Source organism: Mastigoproctus giganteus, chromosome 10 (genome assembly GCF_048544385.1).
Source record: "Mastigoproctus giganteus isolate SK-2022 chromosome 10, ASM4854438v1, whole genome shotgun sequence".
Classification (NCBI taxonomy): domain Eukaryota; kingdom Metazoa; phylum Arthropoda; class Arachnida; order Uropygi; family Thelyphonidae; genus Mastigoproctus; species Mastigoproctus giganteus.
This window is the reverse complement of record NC_143584.1, coordinates 59,549,944-59,577,165: the sequence shown is the minus strand read 5'-3', so window position 1 is coordinate 59,577,165 and position 27,222 is coordinate 59,549,944. Positions and strand designations below refer to the sequence as shown.

Here is a 27,222-nt window from a genome sequence, read left to right as displayed (position 1 = left end):
CTCCTTATAGCCCCTCTAAAGAGCGACTAAGTATCCTCCTTGGCATCTACTTTCATAGTTTTCCTCCATTTATTTAGGTCATAGACACTGAACTCCCAGGAAAGTAGGTGGCAGGACCTTCCAGAATACTTTAGATACAATGGTACACTGGGTCAGCCTCCCCGAGGCAAGGTGTGATAACTTCGGATCCCACTAGGGTCCCGGCGGCTAATTGACCGGATGAACAAAGGGTACAACACACTACATAGAACATAATCCACACACCTCAAAATCTCTGGCTCGATACAAACTCACTTGCGGAGATGGGAGAAATCTCAGGAGCTGTTAGAAACCAACATACCTTAAACTTTACTGCCGCGTGTAAGCGACGCTTACCTCGCCTACCCACTTCAGGCGGCCCTGCCATTGATTACCACTCTCTGTCACCTCCCACTCAACCATCCCTTTATCCATTGTAGCAACTTGCCCTTAATGCTATACCACTCCAATTTGTACAGTAGTCTTCCATGTGCAACAGTATCAAAAACTTTCCTTAAATCCAAGTATATGATATCAAAATTATTTTTTACATTCAGTTCCTTTGTGACTACATCATAGTATCCAATTTGATTGGTTAGACGAAACTTCCCTTTAACAAACCCATGCTGTCTTAACTATTATTGCAGTCTTGTCTAGATGATCCTGCAGTGTTTTTTTAACCAGTGACTCCATTATTTTCCCCTGGAACACAAGTTAAACTAACAGGTCTGTAATTACTTGTATCACCTTTTGAACCTCCTTTGTGAATTGGGGATACATTTGCACACCTCCAGTCTCTGGAGGGACCTACCCTGAATTCAAAGAAGCTCTTATAATTATGGCTGAGGGTTTTCTTACTTCCTTTGCTGCCTCTTTTAATATAACTGGATAGATCCCATCCACCCCAGGTGCCCTCTTTATGTTTAACTTCAACAATTTCTCCTCCACTTTGCTCTCAGTTATTACAAAATCACTTAGCTCCCCTCCTTGAATAACTCCTCATGTGTGAATGTAGATGCAAAATGCTCATTCAGTTCAAATATCAGCTACCTTAGCATGATCATCAATAGTCAAACCATCTATGTTAAGTAGACTAATATGATTCATCACTTTCCTTCTCGAGTTTACATAAGTAAAGAACTCTTTGCATCCTTTGCCACAGATTTCTCATAATCTGCCTTTGCATGCCTAACCTCCTTTGTGACTTGATTACAGACTACTTATATCTATCTATCTTATATCTTATCTTATATCTATCTTGTTCTGCAAATTGCAGTCTCTGGAGACTAGGCACCTGTAAGGTGATTTGATTGAGGTGTATAAGGCCGTGAATGGTTTGAGCAATCCCAATGCTGATGGAATTCTTCCTCTTGCCCAGATTAATCGCCTGAGGTGACACAAATTCAAATTGAGGAAAGACAGTTGTAGAATAGATGGGCGTAAATTTGCCTTTAGTCAGTGGGGTGGTTGATTGCTGGAACAAACTGCCATCTGCCATTGTAGAAGTTGACAGCTTAAATAAATTCAAGGCAGAACACTAGACAAACATTTTTTTGTGCTGATGCTGTATAAGTTTGCTGCCTTGCATCATATGCCTCTGCTAATGCTAATGTTAGAAAAATGCTGGTTCACTGTAATGAGCTCAAAATAACCAATAAACAAACAAACAAACAAACTAACTAAAATATAATTCTGGGCTGCTGGAACAAGTAGGCACTTCTTTTTTGTAAATGGAAGGGATTTCATCTGCGAAAACTCATCACTCCAAGTAGTGTGTCATCAGTCGTTTGTTATGTTCTAACATCAACAAATGCATGTGGGCAAGACTCAGAATCCACATCATTTGAATAAAATTCAATTTCAGTATCAGATGACATATTATAAAGAGCTGATTCGATGTCATCAGCTTCAGCATGCTCTCCATTCATGGTCCTTTTCATTCCTGATGTCTCAGCTTGCTGATCCATTATAAGAACTCCCTTAGGGTAAAATTTTGGAGGAAAACACTTTCTGCACAAAGTTTTGTCAGTAGAAAGACAAGCACTAAGGATGATGATGCTATAATATTTACTTCTTATGGAAGAAAAGGTTATAGCATCTTATGGATCCTTTTCTTCTTATGGAAAATATTAAACTAGATAAAATAACTCCAACATAAGCAAAGAACATGAAACTGGGACCCAAATAGACAGTTTTTATACCACTATACATACAGTGTGTTTGATTCTAAGCAAAATCCCTGCCACACTGCAAATAGCCCATGTTTCAGTCGTGCAGATATTGCTCATTTGTTCATTTCATGTGCCATTTCTCTTTACAGTGCTCAGTCGAATGGATGCATACGTGTGTTAAGGCACAAAAATTTCAGTTCATTTTGGCACACATTTGCTTTCAGGCAGAAAACAGGTAAATAGAACATTTCACTTTGGGTGATAATTAAACTTCCCAAAATTTGGTTTTTGAAAAATTTTAGTTTGGTTGGGATTTGGAACTTGTGTACTGTGAATTTCAGTATGTTAATTAATTCTGCTTAAACAAATTTTTCGATATGTAGAAAAGGTATTCAGTTTATATGCTGCATTGCTAAGTTTCCTCCCCTAGTCATACAGTATGTAATTTTCAGTTGCCAAATTTTGCATAGATTGCCTAACACCTAAAATGCAACAATAATGGTAAAACTATACTGAAGGAATATCAAAATTCACATTAATATAACTTTAATATTTTAATTATTAATTTTCAATCATTTGCAAAATCAGAAAATTTGTAAAAGTTATGGACACATGAACACATTAAGCTCTTCAACAAAATCTGTTTTAGTTTTTAAAATACTTTAATCAATTACAAATTCACAACCATTTATCAAATGTGTAGTATGATGAAATTTGAATCTTGTCGACTGAACATCATTCATAGCAGCTCCAAGAACCTACAATATTCATTCTGTAAGTAAGTGCATTGCAGAAATGGTCAGCAATTAATTTTCATCTGACGTTTGGCAGTACATCCAAGATGTGATTTTCAAAATGTTTTGTGCATAAACACAGAAAATTTTATAAAAGTGCTGTAGGACTTTTCTGTTGCCAGTCTAAATTTATTTCTATGGGAAACTGGCAATCAAGATTTGGTGTCCTGGAGTTTAGTAGTAGTAATAGTAGTGGCATGTGATGCAAGAAAGCAAGTGTATGAGCTTATGCAGCATCAGCCAAAAAAAAAAAAAAAATCACACCATTCCCTCCAAATGCCTGTCCAGTTCCTCCTTAAATTTATTTAACCTATCAACTTCCTCAACGACAGATGGAAGTTTGTTCCAGCAATTAACCACCTGCTGGCTAAAGGCAAATTTCCGCACATCTATTCTACATCTATCCTTTCTTAATTTGAATTTATGCCCCCTTAGGTTCGTAATCTAAACAAGTGGAAGGATCCCATCAGAATTCAGCGTGCTCAACCCATTCAAGGCCTTATATACCTCAATCAGATCACCACACAGGTGCCTAGTCTCCAGCCACTGCAATTTGCAGAACTTAAGCCTTTCTTGGTAAGAGGATCCCTTCATTCCCCTACTAATCTTGTTGCCCTTCTCTGTACACGCTCAAGCAAATCTACATCCTTCCTAAAATGAGGCCTCCAGACCTGTACGCAGTACTCAAGGTGGACCTGACCATTAACTTATATAGAGGGACAATCACCTCCTTTTCCCTGCTAGCAAAATTCCTATATATCATTGACAAAACCCCATGACCTGCCCTGGCAGCCTATCTGCATTGCTCAGAAAACTTCATATCTGACTGCACAATTACTCCCAGGTCTTTTTCATTTTCTACCACCTTAAGTGTAGTACCACACAGTTGGTACGTTTCTCTGGGGTTACTTCTACCTATATGCAGTACTTTGCATTTGTCAAGGTTAAACTTCAGTTGTCACTTCTTAGCCCATCTGCCCAAATTATCTAGATCCTGTTGCAGTAGCACACTGCCATTACTGTCATTAACAACCCTGCCAACCTTTGTATCATCTGCAAACTTCGACATTTAGCCTGATATACCTTCATCAATATCATTGATAAATATACAAAGTGTTCCAGAATAGTGCACAATAAATATATAAATACTGCATATTAAAGTTAAGGAATATCAGATATTAACGAGCATTTAATTATTCCTTAAATTTCCTTGGTAGACATGATATACTGAACTTTGACAAATGAGGATATCCAGTTGATAGGGAGCATTAAACCTTGCCAACAGTATTTTTTTAGGACTTTGAATTCATTTTAATTAAAGTGTTATTGTTAAAAATATCAATGTTAATTTCATTTGCCAGCTGAGAAACCTTTCAGGCAACCCCCGTATAACACAGTACTTCTACAACATGATTGATAAATTGCAGAAATCCTTGCACAACACGGTACTTATATATCACGGTTTCGCTCTAACACAGTTAGAGAATTGCGGAAAACCTCACATAACACAGTATTTTTGAACTTTTGTGTGGAGGGAAATCCTGCTATTATGTTGGATGTAATTTTTAAACATTTTCATTCTTTTTTGCGAATCCCTGCTTTTGGCTCGCTAGTCGTTATGCAAAAAAATAAAAATAAAATAAAATAAAAAATAAATGTTGAGAAATCCTCATGTTAGGTTCTGTGCTATTGAACTTGTGCTGGTTGAACTTGTTTAAAAAATCTAGATTTCAAGTTTTATTATTGTTGGATAATGTGCGAGGCCATCCAAAATATTTGTCATCCAAATGTTGAAGTAATATTCCTACCACCTAATACAACTTCTTCTTTAATACCTTTAAAACTCATTACATCAGAAAATCGTTACAATGGATTTTGGAAAAATTTTATTCCGAATCTGTTGAAGTGATGGAGGCATGGAAACATTTTTCAGTTGTGGACTGCATCGGAATCATAGCCTTATCGCTCAAAGTAAAACCAACCATCAACATTAACTGAATGTTGGAAAAATGTATGGCCAGAGTCAGTTCATTCAGGAATTATGGTTGAACTGGCAAAAAACGGAATCAGTGCGAAAGTACAACTTGCTAAGTCGGTAGGAGGTGAAGGTTTTGATATGACTACTGAAGATGTTCAAGAATTACTGGAAGAAAAAGAGGCTGGCGAAGCGGATTTGATGGAAATGGCATCGGAGGTAAACCAAATCAATTCAGAGGATGATAGTGCAGATGAAAATTTTGAAGTTCCAAATTTTATGCTAAAAAGTTTGCGGGAAGGCATAAACTTAGCCGAGCAATTAGAATCTTATTTTTTTGGATGCTTATCCCTCGACTGAGAGGAGCACAGAGTTCAAAAGGGAGCTTCAAAAATGCTTAGCTCCATACCATGAAATTTACAAAGATCTCTCAAGCAAAAGCAAACAAACCCAGATTACTGATTTTTTAAAGAGAGCAGAAGATACACGAAAGCTGCAGAAGAAAATTCAAAAGGTGAAGATATTTTGCAACAGAGAAAACATTCTTGTTTGATTGAGCTTAGCAGTGATGAAGAGGAAGAAAATTAAATCAAAATGTACATTATCTGACATATATGTATCACAGTTTGTAAGGCGCTTGTTCAGTTATTGCTATTTTTAATAAAAATTAAGTTTCCAATAGGTATAAAAAGATAATGTATTTTTTGTTAGCTTTTGGAACGTAACCCCCCTTTTTTGTACTGGTTCTTAGTCCTGTTTAACACAGTTTCACACTATACAAGATTTTATAGGAACCTAACTACCTTGTTATATGAGGGCTACCTGTATTGGAATAATGATTAACTAAATGATTAGTTCTAGAAGACAAATAAATGATGACCTCTTAGTTGATGTGAAGGACAGTTAAAATTAAAAATTCAAACATTTTTAAAATTAAAACAAATTTAAAAAAAAAAATTAAATCGTTTTTTTTGAAAAGCCAGAAAATAGTTTGTTAAAAAAAAACAACCCAAAGATCCAGCTTACTACATAAAAAGAGCACTACACTATTTTTTATTATGCAAATTATTTTGTTTAGCATCAAGACCGTTTCTTGAATATTACAAATGTTTGAAAGGATATTTCTGTACTTTTTCTCTCATTTTTTTAAATATTAACACAAAGGGAGAATTATACCTGAGAAGCATATTCAACAGTGGATAATTTAGCCATTAAATTTTCAGGTTAAAAACTCAAAATCAGAAAAATTTTTAGAGATTCTGCCAATATTTTTGAGGCTTTACCCACATTAGTATTTATGTGGTTTCTGTAATACAGCATCTCTTTAGGTTTAAGGGAAAACTATTTTTCTTTAGGTTGATGATGTCTATGATTGTCTATTTTCCAAATAAACAATTTTGAATCGAAGAAATAATTTTGAAAACCTTGATATCATCTATATATCAATATATTATAATATAATTATCACATATATATATATACATATGTATATATGATATATCCAAGGATTTTCCATTAAAGCTCACTTTGAAGTTTTAAAATCAATGGGTTGTGGGGGAACTGAGTGAAATTCTTTTGTAATGGTTTTTACACTAGTTTGCAGTTATTGCAAACTAGTGTGAAACCCACATTCAGTTTGCAGTTATTGTAGATCTCATAGCATGTTACAGTGTTTATAAATTAGTAGAAGGTAGTAGTAATAGTGGATCTGCTCATTAAAAACCATCATGAATGTTAAACTTGTTTAACTTTGGACTCAAACAACAGATTTTTCCAAAAATCTGTAGTTTGAGTATATAGAATATGCTCTAAAATTTTAGATAGTTCATTTGCTTTATGTATTGATCTGTGTGAACTAGTAGTTCTGTTCTCTTCTCTTTTTCAGTCGTGTTATTAGAGTTGATTTCTGGTATAGCAAAGTGTAGTTAGCTAGTTTTTTTGTTATGTATTTCTCAGGTGTAGCAGCCGCCTACATAAAGTTAGCAGACGAACCAGTGCTTGGAGAATGGACTATTCACATTAATGTTAAGGTAAGCACATTTCTTTTGTGATTTTTTTTTACAAAGGGGAAATTATAGTGCTTGTTCATTCAGGACCATTACCAGGTCATGACTTTAATTTTTTTTGTCTGTATTAATATTTGATCATTATTTTTGGAAAATGGTTACTATTAATTTTTTTTGTAAAATAAATAAATTTTTTATTTATTCTTGGGGACAACCACATGGTCAGTGGAGTTCACAGGATAGGATACAAGAGACACTGAGTTCAGTTTTACAGTTATTGTAGATCTCATAGCATGTTACAGTGTTAATAAATTAGTAGGAGGTAGTAATAGTGGATCTGCTCATTAAAAACCATCATGAATGTTAAACTTGTTTAACTTTGGACCACAGTGACCATGGCTCATGCTAGCAGTCATGCTAGCATGAGCCATGGTCACTCAAAGCATATCTACTTACACGACTTCTTGTTTGACTGCTCTGCTACATCAGCAGCAAATGGAAATGATACAGTTGCTATGCCACAAAGGCTGATTCTAATTAAGTGATTATAATTATAACTAAATCAATTTATGCTTCATTGAATTTGTGGCACCTGCCTAATCATGACTTTAAATGAGTCAGTACCTTCATGGATTATTTCGATTCAGAGATTTAATACACTGTTACTCCATGCTAATTACCTTTATAAAGAGCATCATGTTCTAGAACCTGTACTGACCCCTTTGATTGTATGTAATTGACCCACGACAGTTGGAGCTCTGTTGCTCTCTTATGATTTCAATTCTTTTCTCTTACTTGCCTGGACCACTAAGAGGAGTTGTGCATGTAATAAAGGGGCCAGTTGGCCCCTTTATTACATGCACAACTCCTCTTATTGGAATGCAAAACTCCTCTCATGTTCCAGAATTGGGGTAATAAAGGGGCCAGTTGGCCCCTTTATTACATGCACAACTCCTCTTATTGGAATGCAAAACTCCTCTCATGTTCCAGAATTGGGGTAATAAAGGGGCCAACTGGCCCCTTTATTACCCCAATTCTGGAACACGATTCTCTTGTTATCTCTTATGAATCTTACTGCAGTAAATCAGTTAACTAACCTGTATTCTATGAAAAATTCACATAATATAAAATTAATTTCATTTCAGTGACATTTTAACAACATGTATTGTGGCAATTTGCAGTCGCAGAGAGCACATGTTGCTCTCTTTTTTCTATAGTTGTGTTCCACAGGGGTGCTTCTGGTCATCATTCTTCCAATGGAGATTAAGGCGTTTGACTCTTATTATTATTCGAGATGCAATGTGTATAACAAGATTTCTGGGCAAGTTTAATCATTAAAATTGATATTCCAGATGATGCCTATGAACTTGTGTGATTGACTTGTGGTTTTTATACTAGGACAACAGTCTTTGCCCTCAAGACCTATTCTGCAACATAGAGAAAAGACTTGCGACATCAAATTGGCATTATGTTTTTCATCCTGAAATCCTTCTATAAGTTAGACCTGTTTGCTTTGTAAATTCAATAGTGTATAACATTAACATTAGTGAATAACATTAAGGGTACATGTATCCAACAGGTTTGTGTTCTTCATGAGTCAGGCTACATGTACTCAATGATCCAATTTGCATATTTTAAGAGTACAAGTGTTATATATGTGGCAATGCTTCTTTGGATTACAGTTGTCGCATTACATTCACCTCTAATTAGTTAGTGATGAGGCAAGTAACATTACATCAAATACTGTTTTACTGAGGAGGGATGCTTATGTACTAATTTTAGAGTATAAACAAGTATGACCAATCAGTAAAGAATTGTTTGTTCCACTTCCACTAGTTGTACCTTTCGGGTTCTACTCAGGTCCACAGGGAAAAAACGGCAGAAACGATGGGAAGAATAAGATGCAGATGATCCTCCACATGGACGTGGAACCAGGAAGAAGAAGAAGAACGTCGTCCTTTGTCCCTCACCTGAATATATAGGTACCCCCTTTCTGCCAAAACCATGTTCTTATTGACTAGGAAGCTCATTAGTTGGGGAACAAATTTCCAGAGATCATCTTGGGACAAGAAACATCCAAAATGAAATTCATCGATGAGAAACACGAATCTCATACAAGGGCGAGGTAAAAGTACCAAATATCTCAGCAGGTGTCCATTGGGCTTGGAGGCCTGACTCCATGCATAAGAGCTGTTCAATACAATCAACCAGCAGCCATAAGATTCATATTTCGTCTTGAAGTCTATTTTAGAAAAACATACTCATTTCTTTCTGGAGAAAACTTGGTTGACAGTTGTTAGAAAAACATTAGCTAACTGGGATGTGGCCCACTTAACAAGAAACGGATAGTGTTACATTTCCTGTCCTTCACCTAGTAAGCTAAAGAAGACTGATAGTCACAGAATCGAATTACACACTACAAGTACAGTAGTGACCAAAAGTATGAGGTGATTGGCTAATTAATAGCCTTTTAAGGTAAGCAATAGGTGAGAATACAGGTTTCCACAGTTGTGGGATTAATGGCTAAAGGATTAGTGGTTTGGATAAAGAATTCAGCGGATTAATTTTTTATTTCATTTAATTTCTTTAATATATTGTAAATTTAATTTTGATAAAAGTTAACAATGGTTCTTATGAGATCTGCATTGAAGATTTTACCTGAGGTTATAGTGACAGATTGAAATGGGCCATAGGTTTCTCAATGGAATTCTCAGGTGAGTCACAAGTTTGTCACTTGATTAGCCTGTGCCATGTAATCAAAGATTGATCTTGTTAATCAATCAACTGATGGTCCTTTTCTTTGTTCCTGATGTACTAATCTCAAATTAAAAGACTGTGCATTGCTGATTTGAGTCACTAAGAAATACAATTCACAAAGGAGGATCAAAGGCTGACACAAGTAATTATAGACCTGTGAGTTTAACTTCTGTTCCAGGAAAATTAATGGAGGCACTGGTTAAAGAAGCACTGCAGGATCATCTAGACAAGACTTCAGTTATAGCTCGGACACAGCATGGTTTTGTTAAGGGGAAATCTTGTTTGACCAATTTGATTGGATACTACGATGCAGTCACAAAAGAACTGGATGCAGGGAATAACTTTGATATTATATACTTGGATCTTAGAAATGCTTTTGATACTGTTGCACATGGAAGACTGCTGCACAAATTGGAGCAGTGTGGCATTGCAGGCAAATTGCTGCTATGGATAAAGGGGTGGTTGAGGGGGAGAAGACAGAGAGTGGTAATCAATGGACACTGCTCATCGTGGACTAATGTTATTAGTGGAGTCCCTCATGGTTCAGTGTTGGGTCCATTATTGTTTTCTGTATTTATAAATGATATTGATAATGGTATATCAAGCTTAATGTCCAAGTTTGCAGACGATACAAAGGTTGCCAGGGTTGTCAAGGACACTACTGACACTATGCTGCTGCAACAGGATCTGGAAAGATTGAGCAGATGGGCTGAGAGGTGGCAAATGAAGTTTAACATTGACAAATGTAAAGTACTACATATGGGAAACAGCAACCCCAGAGCAACGTATCAACTCTGTGGTACTACACTGACAGTGGTAGAGAGTGAAAGGAACCTGGGGGTGGTTGTGCAGGCAGATATGAAGTTCTCTGAGCAGTGCAGATGGGCTGCAAGAGTAGCTCTTGCTGTATTGTCAATGATATATAGGAATTTTTCTAGCAGGGATAAGGAGGTGATTATTCCCTTGTATAAGGCAGTGGTCAGGCCACACCTAGAGTACTGTATACAGGCCTGGAGGCCTCATTTCAAGAAGGACGTAGAGCTGCTGGAACGAGTACAGAGAAGGGCAACAAGATTAGTGAATGGAACAAAGGGGTGCTCTTACGAAGAAAGGCTTAAGTTTTGCAAATTACAGTGTCTGGAGACTAGGCACCAGCAAGGTGATCTGATAGAGGTGTATAAAGCCTTGAATGGTTTGAGCTTTCTCAATGCTGATGGGATTCTTCCTCTTGCTCAGAATAATCAACTGAGAGGGCATAAATTCAAATTGAGGAAAGACAGATGTAGGATAGACGTGTGGAAATTTGCCTTTAGCCAGCGGGTGGTTGGTTGGTTGAACAGACTTCCATCCCTTGTTGTGGAAGTTGATAGCCTAAATAAGTTTAAGGCTCAGCTGGACAGGTATTTCGAATGAGCAGAGGAGTGAAGTGGAAGTGGTTTTTTTTGGCTGATGTTGCATAAGCTTGTTTCTTGCAACAAATGCCTCTACTAATGCTAATGCATCAGCCAAAATGCCTGTCCAGCTCAGCCTTAAATTTATATAGGCTATCAACTTCCACAACAAAAGATGGAAGTCTGTCCCACCAATCAACCACCCACTGGCTAAATGCAAATTTCCGCACATGTGTTCTACAACTGTCTTTCCTCAATTTGGATCTATGCTACCTCAGTTTCTTAAACTGAGGTAGCAAGAGGAAGAATCCCATTCAAGGCCTTATACACTTCAATCAGATCACCTTGCAGGTGATTACTCTCCAAGTGCTGCAATTTGCAGAATTTAAGCCTTTCTTGTTAAGAGCACCCCCTTGCTCCCCTCAGCAATCTTGTTGCCCTTCTTTGTCCTCATTCTAGCAACTCTACATCCTTTCTAAAATGATGCCTCCAGACCTCTACACAGTACTCTAGGTGTGGCCTGACCATTGCCTTGTACAATGGGATAATCACCTCCCTGTCCCTGCTAGCAAAATTCCTGTATATCATTGACAAGACTCCATGACCTGCCCTGGCAACCTGTCTGCACTGCTCAGCAAACTTCATATTTGACTGCACAATTACCCCCAGGTCTTTTTCACTTTCCACTTCCCTGAGTATAGTACCACACAGTTGGTACGTTTCTCTTGGGTTATTGCTACCCATATGCAGTACTTTGCATTTGTCAATGTTAAACTTCAGTTGCCACTTCTCAGCCCATTAGACAAACTTTTCTAGATCCTGTTGCAGTAACATACTGTCTTAACTGTCATTAACAAAGCTGCCAACCTTTGTATCATCTGCAAACTTGGACATTAATCCTGATATACCTTCATCAATATCACTGATGAATACACAAAACAACAATGGGCCCAGCACCGAACCCTGGAGAACTCCACTAATAACATTTGTCCACGAAGAGCAATGTCCATTAATTACCACTCTCTGTCATCTCCCACTCAACCATCCATTGTAGCAGCTTACCCTTAATGCCATACCTCTCCAATTGGACAGCAGTCTTCCATGTGCAACAGTATCAAAACCTTTCCTGAAATTCAAGTATATGATATCAAAATTATTCTTGACATTCAGTTCCTTTCTGACCACATCATAGTAAGGGCTCCTCCGTAGCCAGATGGGAAGGAGCAGCAGTGCGTAGCACACGTTTCTTGATTACACCGGGGGTTTGAGCCTGTCACCACCAAATACGGAGGAAGCGGAAAGGTCAGGGAATAACCACCGCATATCCCGGAGCAATATGGCCTTAGTTGCTAATGCTCCTAAAACCAAACAACAACAACAACATCATAGTATCCAATCAAATTGGTCAGACAAGACCTCCGTTTAACAAACCCATGCTGTGTCTTAACTATTACTGTGGTCTTGTCTAGATGATCCTGCAATGCTTCTTTAACCAGTAACTCCATTATTTTCCTCGGAACACAAGTTAAACTAACAGGTCTATAGTTACTTTTGTCACCTTTTGAACCCCCCTTTGTGAATTGGTGATACATTTGCTCACCTCCAGTCCATGGGGACCTCCCCTGAGTCGAAGGAAGCTCTCATAATTACAGCTGAGGTTTGCTTACTTCCTTTGCTGCCTACTTTAATATAACTGGATAGATCCCGTACACTCTAGGTGCCTTCCTTATGTTTAACTTCAAGAATTTCTCCTCCACTCTGCTCTCAGTTATTACAAAATCATCGAGCTCACTGCTAGAGTTTAATTCATCTCTGGCATTCTCTTCCCTGAATAACTCTTCATGTGTGAATGTAGATGCAAAATACTCATTTAGTTTGTTAGCTACCTGAGCAGGAATATCAACAGTTGACCTATCGATATCCAGTGGACCAATCTGATTCATCCCTTCTTTCTAGAGTTTACATAAGTAAATAAATCTTTGCAATTTTTTTTTGCATCCTTTGCCAAAGATTTCTCGGAATGTGCCTTTGTCTGCCTAACCTCTTTTGTGACTTGGTTACAGACCAGCTTATATCTATCATAGGCTTCTGTGTCACCCATTAATTTATATGTATCCCCTGCATTTTTCTTCTCTGCCACATCTCTCATTAGTTCATCTGACGTTTAGGCCTAAACCTTGAACAATATTTCTTAGTTGGTATGAAAAGATTAGTAGCTTCCAAGATTAATTCTTTGAATGTTTCCCATTTTGAATTTGCTGTTGGTAACATCCTCAGTTGCCTTTGATGTTTTGACCAACAGTCGAAACATCAAATTCATCAAATTTATTTATCTCCTAGCATTGATGTACATGAAAGTTTAACTCCTAGCATTGATGTACACGAAAGTATATATGCACCTGTTCCTATTCTTAGCTACTCTAACATGGCCCATGTATTTACTTATCACAATGACACCTAGGCAGTCTCTTAAATGCACTGCAACTTGGTTTCCAAGCTGCTGCTCATTCCAATAGAAGTAGTGTAAGAATCACTTTCACGTCTGCCAGAGGCTACTGTTAATCTATTAATCTGTGTATCCCCTCAAGCTAGCAGTTTTCCGACCCACCTAACACCGCCTTGATAGCATCAGCAAAAAATTCTTGCATCCTTTCTATTTAAGTATCCCATCTCTGTAGAAGAAGTCTCTCCTGTTAACAAGCACAGATCAGGCTGAAAAAAATTCTACTCCTTTAGCTGAATTGATCGAAAAGGTTCTCATCATATACTGCCTCGTATCGTGTCTTAGCAGCATTGCAGACACTTTAAAATTCAACCCTAATTCACGGCGTTTTTTCAACAGTACCCAGTACTTGTTAAGTAATTCTGCCGGTCTCCTCTTAATATCATTAGTTCCAAAGTGTACAACAATATCACCTTTTGTGCCCTTAAAAGATGATATCTGCTCTACAATGTCATCAACCTTTGCCTCTGGCAGACATATCCTGGTCCTGATCTACCTATCCTTTTTGCACAATATGTTTTCGGTTTCCCCGACAATAGAATCACTGACAACTACTAGTTCCTTTGTGACCAGTACTTTCTGCCTTGGGAGTTGCTTGATGTTCAAGTGCAAACTCTGGCATTGATGTGGGCAGATGAGAGCTTGATGAGCCCCTCAATTTAGATCCTTTGAGGGCATCCACTCTGTCCTTCAAGCTCTCATATAGGCCCATAACAACTCTGAGTTGTTGCATGATTTTCTCACACTCCTTACATCGTGCACACACAAAGACATTCCCCTTGGTAATATCATGTCCTATCCCTGATTGCTCCACAAACATCAAAGAAGCAGTACATTTTGAAATGCTGTGATTCTGAGGACAGCTCCCCCCCCCTCAGTTCTCCCCTGAGCCACAGCACTCCCATTATCTTGAGCCTTTTGCTTTGCTGTTGGGGAGTTACTCCACGATGATCAGATCTACAAATTTCACTCGATGCCATTATAAATTTTCAATCCATTTTTAAATTTGCCTGCATGCCCCTAATATATAGCTGGAAAAGAATGTTCTTTTGCATGTATATCAAATATGAAACTTGTTGGAGATGATTTCTGAACCGGTGCTATACATAAATATTTATCTTCAGACCCTAATAATGTTTATTGTTGAATTAACAATAGTTCATCATCATTGTTGACAGTTTCCACAATTTCATCTGAATGTTCCTGTTCACTATCATCATTTGTCCCCAAGAAATTGTCACTCACTTTTATGCCGTAGAATTTATAAAAAACTGAACTTATCAAATACCGTAACCATATTTTCACTATTTTCTCCTTGTAGATATGATGATTTATGTATGAGTCTTTGTTTTATATGTACATTAATGGCATAATCGTGATGTAATTCTCTAGGTAATTGATGAACCATCATATTTATGTTAACTGGTACACTTATTATTTGTCCAATTATCCCATATTTTCCATGTACATAAATGTAAATGACGAATTTGATAAAGGGTAATCGTGGTGATATCAAACTTTCAGTTACAACATCCAGCTGAGGTAAATTTTTTTTTTTTTTTTTTTTAACCCCAAACACGAAAGGTGTTAGAACCTATAGTACTTAGTACCGTGCTTGGGTTGGAGGTTGAGAAGACGAAAGAAGATATTTGTTGACATTGGACTTGAACTTCTGTAGACTGTAATTTTCAGGAAATATGTATGAAGGAAGGTTGTTCCAGAAAACGACAGTTGAATGAATAAACGAGGAAGATGAAAAGTTGGTTCTTTGAGTTTGAAGTTGGACAGTAAATGGATGTTGCTAGTGGTGGCACGTGTTCAGACTGTTTTGAAAGAGAGAGAGAGAGAGAGAGAGAGTAGGAATTATAGAAGCTAATTCAGAAGAACAGTGCCCATGGAAGTATCTGTAGAAGAGGCATGCAGCAGAACAAATGAATAGGATAGGATATGTTGGATATATAAATCCATCTGACGTGGCTATAGTTGTTATCCATCCCTCTTTTAATGAAGTATGACCTATATTACACATCATGAAAGTACTCATTTCTTTAAAGGAAATTCATTTTGAAGTAATTCATATGAAGTTGTTGGAAATGGTTTAAAATCTAATTGAAACCATAAATGATCACAAACATTACAACTAAATCCAAACGGGTTTTTGTACACTAGTTTTTCAAACTCACTCTCAACTCGTGTAGACACTATAGGGATGTAATCAGGAATCTCATTATTAGTCATTTCTAATTTCGCTTTTTTTCATGCATGATATTTCTTCATTTGTTCTGATGGAGTTTTAGATTCCCGATAAGTATTGGGCATAGTAGAAATCTGTGGTTGACAAGTATTGGGTATAGTAGAACTCTGTGGTTGACAAGTATCAGGCATAGTAGAACTCTGTGGTTGAATTTCATTATGATTCGGAATAGTTTTAATTCTAATTTCCTTTTCTTCCGTTTGCAATATTCATTCATTATTTCAGCTCGAGTTTTTTTGGGTGCAGTTTGAGAAGTCCCAGGCATGACGAAATGTTCATCCCACGCATCACGAAATGCTCTTGTTGAATTTCATCTGGATTCACATTTCTGTCCAATTTCCTTTCCTTTCTTTCACGATATTCCTTCATCTTTTGAGCTTGAGTTTTCTCGTGGGCAGTTTCAGAAGTTCCAGGCACAGTGGAACACTGTTATTCATTTTCATCTGGATTCACATTTCTTCCCTTTCTTTCTTTCTTTCTTTCTTTCATGATATTCCTTCACACGCTGAGCTGTAGATTTTGGCACAGTCACTCGCGTGTTAATCATTATGTTGATATTATGGTATAACATAATGCATCACTGCTCAATTGTACTTGATGTGTCACTGCACTTGTTGCATCATTGCCTGCAACAAGTACAAAGCATGTGCCCATATAAGCTTGCTTTCTTGCATCATGTGCCTTTATTAATGCTAATGTGCTATATATGGCAATAAAAATTATGCGAATGCATGCCGCAGAAAATTTACAAATTGCAGTTAAATCAGTCGGAATAACAGCTAACATTACTCATTCTATATTGGAATCGAAAAAATTTATAAACAAGTCATTAGAGTCCAATTCAGCATATTATTGGAGTCGAAGTAAACAAGATGTGTTTGCCATGATTCGTCAATTTGGAAAACTTACAATGTTCTTGACGTTGAGTGCATGTGAACCAACATGGCCCATATTACTATGTATGTTATACAAATTCAGATATAAATGAGAAATCAATGCCAATTAGAAGAATAATATATAAATATTCTGGTATCAAATGACCACGTGTATTTCTTAAATGCAAGATAGAAGAGAAATTTATGAATAAATACAATTCTTAGTATAAATCTTGTGCAACCTGCAACATTTATGACAATACCCAATGTCCGTGTTTTCAAGAGCGATTGAATACGTGCCAACGGTATTGACCACACGAGCATCAGAAATTATAAATCAAAAGCTGAATTGGATGAACAACAAGTTGATAGTGAGTCTTTGTATATGTGGAAAGATAGCATTTTTGATAAATATAAAAAATGGGGCGAAACACTAAAAGATATAACTCTTGCACAATTTACTGCTCATTATCAAAAAAGGAAACGGGGGATGGGTGAAAAAACAATTTCCTAAATATAATTCGGTATCAGAATTATAATACAACATGTCTTCATGCACATATATTCAAAATGGTAACTTTACACATACCATTTATCAATGAGGAGAATGAAATTTTGAACGTTATGAAACCTACAAAGAAATAATTACCTTGAGAAGAAAAGAGTTTGAATCTGATGTTGATAATGAAAAGATGCTAGCAATTTGTAGGCAAATTTGTATCGAACTTGATGAGAATGATGAAAATGGACTGGTGGTGGAAAAAAAAATGAAGAATTTCTGAAATCAAAAGAAATTAATGATGATTTCTTTACCGACAAGAAAACTACTGATGAGGAGATGAGAATAGCGATGATGGATAAATTATCATCTGTCATTAGGTATACCTGTAGTTCTTGCTGGTGATTTCAATCTAGAATTAAATTCTGAGGCTGGAAAGATCTTTTGTAATTTTATGAAAGATGTCTTCAATTTAGATATTAAGTCAAATACTTTAGTAATTACTACAAGTGATGGAACAACAATCAATTAAGTATTCACTCAGGAATTAAAATAATTTGAGTGTCAAAATTGTATATATCTTATTTCAGACCAATAATTTTAATGTTATTATATTTTATACAAATTATTTCATTGTACACTAGTAGAATGAAAAATTCCATTCATTGTACTGAAATTATTTTTTCAATCAAAATAATGCAGCAATACTTTTTTATTTATTTTACTGTACCAGTTTCATAATGAGTTCTTGCAGTAAAGATGTTTTTAACGGCTGCCGCTGTGACATTATCAGTGACACTCAGTCTCAGAGCAGAGTGCTTTACAACTCATTATGTACATAATTACATAATTAAAATATTTTATTTGAATTTATGCTCCCTAATGTGTATACAGTAAACCCCCGCTATTCACAGGGGTTACGTTCCTGAGAAATTCCGCGAATACCGAAAACGCGAATACTGAGTTATGGCTCCCATAGTAATAAAGGGGTTCCGTTCCAAAGTATGAAATATATAAGAAAAACTGGTCTAAAATTTTGTTTATGTATGTATTATATGTACCTTCATAATATGACTATGTACATAGACAGTATATAGTGAAATGCAAGCATAAGGCATCGAAATGAAAATAAGAAACAATTTAATATTAAATGTAATATTTATTAGAAATTTCAAACAAATCTTTCAAACCAGTGCCTTTGCTAGCAAAAAAACTTATCCCGCCAGTGCTATCACCAGTTTCGCTAAAGTGTTGATAAAGGAGTTTTGCCTTTTCACGAATGATGAGTTAACTTAACGGAATTTTATTTGAGTTCGGTCTTCTATCCACAGATTTAAAGCCTTTTCCATTTTTTCTAATTTAACATCGAGTTACAGAGCAAATTTTTGAATCAATTAGCGCGTTTTCACGGACATTACGATGGATTTTTTCCTTCCGATTTCTTGATTGATCGTGCCATTGACTCATTGATTTTATAATGTTTTGCCACTGAGGAGACACTTTCACCATTAGAAATTTTGTCTAATAACTCAATTTTATTCGCTAATGTCATCACCTTCTTTGATATTTTCACATTTCCCTTGTTATTCGTAGCCATATTTTTGTACGGGTTAGAAAGAACTTGTCCACAATAAAGTCACTTTCTTCCATTAACACACTCGAAAAAGTCTGTTTTATACTGCAAAACGGTAGATTTATCACTTTTGTAAGCATATAAATTGATAAATTTATTCAATTTATAAGCATATAAATCAAAAGCAAATGACGAAACCTTCCATGACAAGCGCATAACACATAATGAACAAGGATTAGCGAGAAACATCCACGTTCGTGATTTTGTCACCCCTCTCCCCCCCACCCAATGAGCGCTGTTTTCACCAGGAAAGATAATTTTAGCCACACCCATGTTTTTTTATGGCGGAAAATGTTCACGGCGCTTTAAAATTCACATTTTTTTAGGTTCCATTTTATATTAAATCAGCGACCGCGAATACGCAAAACCACAAATACAGATACCGCGAATAGCGGGGGTTTACTGTATTCTGAGCAAGAGGAAGAATACCATCAGCATGGGGTTTGCTCAAACCATTCAAATGCTTAAACACCTCAATCAGATCATCTCGCTGGTGCCTGTCCATGTTGCAATTTGCAGAACTAAAGCCTTTCTTTTGGTAAAAGCACCCCCCCCCCCGTTACAAAACCCATTCCTAAACTGAGGCCTCCATAGCTGTATGTAATACTCAAGATTTGTCCTAACCATTGCCTTGTACATTGGGATAATTGCCTCCTTATTCCTCCTAGAGTTCCTGTATATCATTGACAAAATGCCATAAACTGTCCTGGCTGCCTGTCCTCATTGCTCAGAGCGCTTCATATTTGAATGCACAATTATCCTCGGGTCTTTTTCGTTTTCCCCTGCACTGAGTGTATGAGTCCCAGATTAATGCCCAACACAGTTGGTAGATTAATCTGAGATTAGCGCTCCCCATTTCTCAGCCCATCTGCTTAATTTTTCCAGATCTTGTGTCATTAACCGTAGTGCCAACATTTGTATCATATACAAATTTAGACATTAAGCTTTATATACCTTCATCAGTATCATTAATAATTATAGAAAACAACAATGGATCCAGTACCGAACCCTGGGGAACTACACTAATAACATTAATCCACAGAGAGCAGTGTCCATTAATAACCTCTGTCTTCTCCTACTCGGCCTTTCCTTTATCAATAGAAGTAACTTTCCAATTTATTCAGTGCAAGAGGCATCAAAAGCTTTCTTGAAATCCAAGTATATGATATCAGAATTATTTGTTACATCCAGATCTTTTTTAATGCATCATAATATCCAATCAGATTGGTCAGACAAGATTGCCCCTTAATAAGTCCATGCTCTAACTGTATTCTTGTGTAGTGGTCCTGCATTTCTTCTTTAACCAGTGACTCACTTATTTTCCTTGGAAGCAATAGTCCATGTGCCATTAAAAACCAACCAACCAACCAAGGTATAATGCAAGAAACAAAGCTTATACAGCATCAGCCAAAAAAAAAACCCACTTACCATTTCATTCATCTATTTGGTTCTTCCTTCAATTTATTTAAGCTTTCAACTTCCACAACAACAACAACAAATAGTAGTTTTTTCCAGCAATCAACTACCTGCTGGCTAAAGACAAATTTCCGTACATCTATTCTATAACTATCTTTCCTCGGTTTGAATTTAAGCCCCCATAGGTTCGTAATCTGAGCAAGAGGAAGAATCCCATCATCATTGAGCCTGCTGAAATCATTCAAGGCCTTATACACCTCAATCAGATCATCGTGCAGGTGCCTAGTCTCCATACTCTGCAATTTGCAGAACTTAAGCCTCTCTTGGTAAGAGGATCCCTTCATTTCCCTCACCAATCTTGTTGCCCTTCTCTGTACACACTCAAGCAAACCTACATCCTTCCTAAAATGAGGCCTCCAGACCTGTACGCAGTACTCAAGGCATGGTTGACAATTGCCTTATACAGAGGAACAATCACTTCCTTTTCCCTGCTAGCAAAATTCCTATATATCATTGATAAAACCCCATGACGTGCCCTGGCAGCTTGTCTGCATTGCTCAGAAAACTACATATCTGACTACACAATTCCTCCCAGGTCTTTTTCATTTTCTACCACCTAAAGTGTAGTACCACACAATTGGTAAGTTTCTCTGGGGTTACTTTTACCCATATGCAGTACTTTGCATTTATCAAGGTTTAACTTCAGTTGCCACTTCTTAGCCCATCTGCCCAAATTTTCTAGATCCTGTTGCAGTGGCACACTGCCGTTACTGTCATTAACAACCCTGCCAACCTTTGTATCATCTGCAAACTTCAACACTAAGCCTGATATACCTTCATCAATATCATTGATAAATATACAAACAACAGTGGACCCAACACCGAACCCTGTGGGACTCCACTAATAACATTAGTCCATGAAGAGTAGCACCCATTGATTACCACCCTCTGTCTTCTCTCACTCAACCATTCTTTTATCCATTGTAGCAACTTACTCTTAATACCATTCTGCTCCAATTTGTACAATGGTCTTCCATGCACAACAGTGTCAAAAGCTTTCCTGGAATCCAAATTATTTTTTGCATCCAGTTCCTTTGTAACCACATCATAATATCCCATCAAATTTGTCAGACAAGACTTTCTCTTAACAAACCCATGCTATGTCTGAATTATTGCTGCAGTCTTGTCTAGATGATCCTGCAATGCATCTTTAACCAGTGACTCCATTATTTTACCCAGAACAAAAGTTAAACTAACTGGTCTGTAATTACTCATTTATTTTATTTTATTATTATGAGCCATATGGTGCAAGGAAGCCTGAGGCTTATGCTGCACCAGCCAAAAAAAAAAAAAAAAATTCCCAAGTTACCCTGAGAGAGAGAGAGAGAAATAGAAAGGAATCACCAAGAAAGAGAAGAATGATGATGTTCAGCTCAGGACCCTGGGTTTGCCAAGCCCATACTCACCTGTCACCCTTCGATCCCCCTTTGTGAATTGGAAATACATTTGCACATCTCCAGTCTGTGGGGGCCCTCCCCTGAGTCCAAGGATGCTCTCATAATTATGGCTAAGGTTTTGCTTAGTTGATTTGCCGCCTCCTTTAATATAACTGGATAGATCCCATCCACCCCAGGTGTCTTTCTTATGTTTAACTTCAACAATTTCCCCTCCACTTTGCTCTCAGTTATTACAAAATCATTAAGCACCCTGCTACAATTTGATAATCTTCTGCCATTTTCAAACCATAATAACTCCTCATGTGTGAATGTAGATGCAAACTACTCATTCAGTTTGTTTGCTATCTGAGCAGGATCATCCACAGTCGAACCATCGATATCAAGTGGACCAATCAGATTCATCCCCTTCCTTTTAGAGTTTATACAAGTAAAGAAATCCTTGCTGTTTTTCTTAGCATCCTTTGTCAAAGATTTCTCGTAATCTGCCTTTGCCTGCCTAACTTCCTTTGTGACCTGATTACAGACTAGCTTATATCTGCCATAGGTTTCTGAGTCGCTTGATAATTTATATGCCTCCCATGCATTTTTCTTCTCTGTCACGAGTCTCATTAGTTCATTTGATTACCATTTAGCCCTAAACCTTGAACAATATTTCTGTAAGACCAATAGATTGACAGTAGCCACTGGCAGAGGTGAAAGAGATTCTTGCACTGCTTCTATTAGAATGAGCAGAAGCCTGAAAAACAAGATGCATGGTATTTCAGAGACTGCTGGGAGCCATTGCGGTACAAGTAAACACATGGGTTGTGTTAGGGTAGCTAAGAATAGAAACAGGTGCAGGTATACTTGCGTGTACACCAATGCTAGGAGTTTAGTAAATAATTTTGATGAATTTGAGGTATTGCTCAAAACATCAAAGGCAGATATTGTTGGGATATCAGAGACGTGGTGTCACACAGATATAAGGGATGCAGAAATGCAATTTGGGGAGTACAACGTCTACAGAAAGGATAGACAGGATAGGAAGGGGGGAGGGGTTATGCTGTTAGTTAAGAAACACATAAAAACCAAGGAAGTGAAGCCAGTCGACATCGCTGGACAGTGCAGTGTGGAGTCAGTTTGGTGTGACATAAGCATTGGGAGATCAAAATTGAGAGTAGGAGTGTGCTATAGGCCTAATGACTCTGATGAGTATAATAAGGAACTGTACAGGGAAATAGAGTGGGCCAGTAAATCAGAGAGTCTTATAATGGGAGATTTTAATTTCCCAGATATTGACTGGAATTTGGGGGCTGGTTACTCACACACTAGCAGGGCTTTTGTGGATTTATTGGATGATTGTTTTCTACATCAGCATGTTCGGGAGGCAACTAGAGGGAGTAATACTCTTGATTTGATTATCAGCAGTGATTCTTCGTGCTTTAAGAATCTGCAGATAAATGAACCACTAGGTGGCAGTGATCACAGTGTGCTGAAGTGGGATTTACTGAAAGAGGTAACTACCATTAGGGGTAAAGGGAAGGGTTATTGCTTCCGTAAAGGCGACTACGATGGACTGAGACAGTATTTAAATTCTATACAGTGGGACCAACTGATGATGTTACCAACAGCAAATTCAAAATGGGAAGCATTCAAAGAACTTATCTTGGAAGCTACTAGGCTTTACATACCAACTAAGAAATATTGTTCAAGGTTTAGGCCAAAATGGATGTCAGATGAACTAATGAGGCATATGGCAGAGAAGAAAAATGCATGGGATACTTACAAATTAACACATGACACAGAAGCCTATGATAGATACAAGTTGATATGCAACCAAGTTACAAAGGAGGTTAGGCAGGCGAAGGCAGATTACGAGAAATCCTTGGCAAGGGATGCAAAGAAAAACAGCAAAGAGGTCTTTACTTATGTAAACTCTAGAAGGAAGGGGATGAATCAGATTGGTCCACTTGATATTGATGGGTCAACTGTTGATGATCCTGCTCAGATAGCTAACAAACTAAATGAATATTTTGCATCGACATTCACACATGAGGAGTTATTCAGCAAGGGGAATGCCAGAGGTGTATTCAACTCTAGCAGTAAGCTACAGAATCTTGAAATAACTGCGAGTAAAGTGGAGGAGAAACTGTTGAAGATAAACACAAGAAAGGCACCCGGGGTGGATGGGATCTATCCAGTTATATTAAAGGAGGCAGCAAAGGAAGTAAGCAAACCCTTAGCCATAATTATGAGAGCTTCCTTGGACTCAGGGGAGGTACCCATAGACTGGAAATGTGCAAATGTGACCCCAATTCACAAAGGAGGATCAAAGGCTGACACAAGTAATTATAGACCTGTGAGCTTAACTTCTGTTCCAGGAAAATTAATGGAGGCACTGGTTAAAGAAGCACTGCAGGATCATTTAGACAAGACTTCAGTTATAGCTCAGACACAGCATGGTTTTGTTAAGGGGAAGTCTTGCCTGACCAACTTGATTGGATACTATGATGCAGTCACAAAAGAACTGGATGCAGGGAGTAACTTTGATATTATATACTTGGATCTTAGAAAGGCTTTTGATACTGTTGCACATGGAAGACTGCTACACAAATTGGAGCAGTGTGACATTGGAAGCAAATTGCTGCTATGGATAAAGGGGTGGTTGAGGGGGAGAAGACAGAGAGTGGTAATCAATGGACACTGCTCATCGTGGACTAATGTTATTAGTGGAGTCCCTCAGGGCTCAGTGTTGGGTCCATTATTGTTTTCTGTATTTATAAATGATATTGATGATGGTATATCAAGCTTAATGTCCAAGTTTGCAGATGATACAAAGGTTGGCAGGGTTGTCAAGGACACTACTGACACTATGCTGCTGCAACAGGATCTGGAAAGGTTGAGCAGATGGGCTGAGAGGTGGCAAATGAAGTTTAACATTGACAAATGTAAAGTACTACACATGGGAAAAAGCAACCCCAGAGCAACGTATCAACTCTGTGGTACTACACTGACAGTGGTAGAGAATGAAAGGGACTTGGGGGTGATTGTGCAGGCAGATATGAAGTTCTCTGAGCAGTGCAGAAGGGCTGCAAGAGTAGCTCATGGAGTATTGTCAATGATATACAGGAATTTTTCCAGCAGGGATAAGGAGGTGATTATTCCATTGTATAAGGCAATGGTCAGGCCACACCTAGAGTACTGTATACAGGTCTGGAGGCCTCATTTCAAGAAGGATGTAGAGCTGCTGGAACGAGTACAGAGAAGGGCAACAAGATTAGTGAATGGAACAAAGGGGTGCTCTTACGAAGAAAGGCTTAAGTTTTGCAAATTACAGTGTCTGGAGACTGGGCACCAGCGAGGTGATCTGATAGAGGTGTATAAAGCCTTGAATGGTTTAAGCATGCTCAATGCTGATGGGATTCTTCCTCTAGCTCAGAAAAATCACCTCAGAGGGTATAAATTCAAATTGAGGAAAGACAGATGTAGGATAGACGTGCGGAAATTTGCCTTTAGCCAGCGGGTGGTTGGTTGGTGGAACAGACTGCCATCCCTTGTGGTGGAGGTTGATTGCCTAAATAAGTTTAAGGCTCAGCTGGACAGGTATTTTGAACGAACAGAGGGGTGAAGTGGAAGTGGGTTTTTTTTTTTTTTTTGGCTGATGCTGCATAAGCTTGCTTTCTTGCATCAAATGCCTCTACTAATGCTAATGCTAATGTATGTGTTGAGTAAGTCTTCAGATCTCTTACTCTTAATATCATTAGAGTAAGACAGGTGGATTAGGATCAGACATATCCTGATCCTAATCCACCTGTCCTTTTTTACACAAGTGGCAACAGAGTCACTGACAATAACTGCCTCCTGTGGGACCAGTGCATTTTGTCTTGGAGAGAGCCACTGTTGCCTGATGCACAAGTGTAAGCTCTGGGACTGAGTTCAGTAACAGAGCTTGATGGGCTGGGCCACTCATTTTAATTCCTTCGAGGGTGTTTGTATCTAATTTCTTCATAATCTTTGCCTTAAACACATAAAGACCTTTGGCTATTTCATGTCCCATTCCAGATAAGTTCACAAAAATTGCACAAGCAGCACATTTTGGGGAACCAAAGGGGAACCCTTTGGTTCCCCCAAGACATAGCACTCCTACTAATTTGATCCAATTGCTTTTCTGCTGTAGTCTGAGGCATGATTTACATTTATATTCAGTTTAATTAGAAAATACTGCACTAAAACTAATAGATACCTAAATGCAATAATATGTATTACCTGTCAAGTTTACATTGTATGTTTCAAACTATAATGTTATGTTCATAGATTTTAAAATAGTTATTGCCTTACTAGAAATAGAATTTGTTAGTAAACACAAAAAAAAAATATATGTATATACAGTCCAAAAGATTAGAACTTATTTACCACAATTAGCTACTTATTTACCACAATTAAAACCATTCAGTTCCACTATTATGCACTACCATACTACTAGTTACATAATATGATATTCACACCAAATCATCGATAAAAAAACCTCTATGAATATTTAGTCATAACTTACAAAATCTCTAGCTGAATTTAAAAATCAGCTAACAAATGTGACTAGGACTATTAATTTATTTATTGAACACAATTTAATATGTTAATTAAGTTAAAAAGCAGGAAAATGTTTTGCAAAACTTATCCATTTCCAAGAACTCAAAATACTTTGTCTTTAAAGTTTATAGCCTCAAACAAATCTTGAGTACATAATGAGAGCCTTGTCAATCAAGTTGGCCCTGGGAGACTGTAAAAGGCTCATTGGGTAGAATTTTTATCAGTGTGGTGTGTAATCTTTAACTGGAGAGGCTGTTTTTACAGGGAAGGGATATTCTTAAATAGAAGGGATGCAAGAATATTTTATGATGCTTTCGAGGCAGTGTTAGGTGGGTTGGCAAACTTAGGATACACAGACAGATTAACAGTAGCTGCAGGCAGAAGTGAAAGTGATTCTTGCACTACTTCTATTGGAATGAGCAGCAGCCTGGAGAGCAAGGTGTTGGGGATTTCAAGGCCTGCAGGAGGGTCCTAATGGAACAAGTAAATGGCTGTGTTAGAATAATTAAGAGTAAGAACAAGTGCATGTATATTTACTCCGTACACTAATGCTAGGAGCAAGTAAATAAATTTGATGAATTTGAAATACTAGTTAAGTGATCAAATGCGGACATTCTTTCTTTTGCTCAGACTACACACGAGGGAGCTTAAATTCAAAACAAGGAAGGATGATTGCAGGAGAGATGTGCTGATTGTTGGAACAATCTTGCATCTATTGTTCTGGAAGTGAGTAGTTTTAATAAATTCAAGAAAGAAGTAGACAAACTATTGGAGGGATGGATAGGTGGTGTTTTTTGGCTGATGCTGTATAAGCTTGATTTCTTGCATCATTTATCATTTCTAATATAAAAAAAAGAAAAAAAGAAAACACATATTTGAATGTAATAATCCAAGTACATTTCTATAT

At 37.4% G+C, this 27,222-nt stretch overlaps 1 protein-coding gene across 2 annotated transcripts in view; it reads left to right on the top strand.

The window, feature by feature from the left end:
- Positions 1–27,222, top strand: part of LOC150079048 (CD109 antigen-like) — a 1,092,235-nt gene that overhangs the window by 248,470 nt on the left and 816,543 nt on the right. For both annotated transcript variants that reach the window (XM_090384122.1, XM_090384121.1), the window contains exon 8: positions 6,915–6,988. In XM_090384122.1, the coding sequence (XP_090240248.1) occupies positions 6,915–6,988 (74 nt within the window). The remainder of the gene's footprint in view (positions 1–6,914; positions 6,989–27,222) is intronic.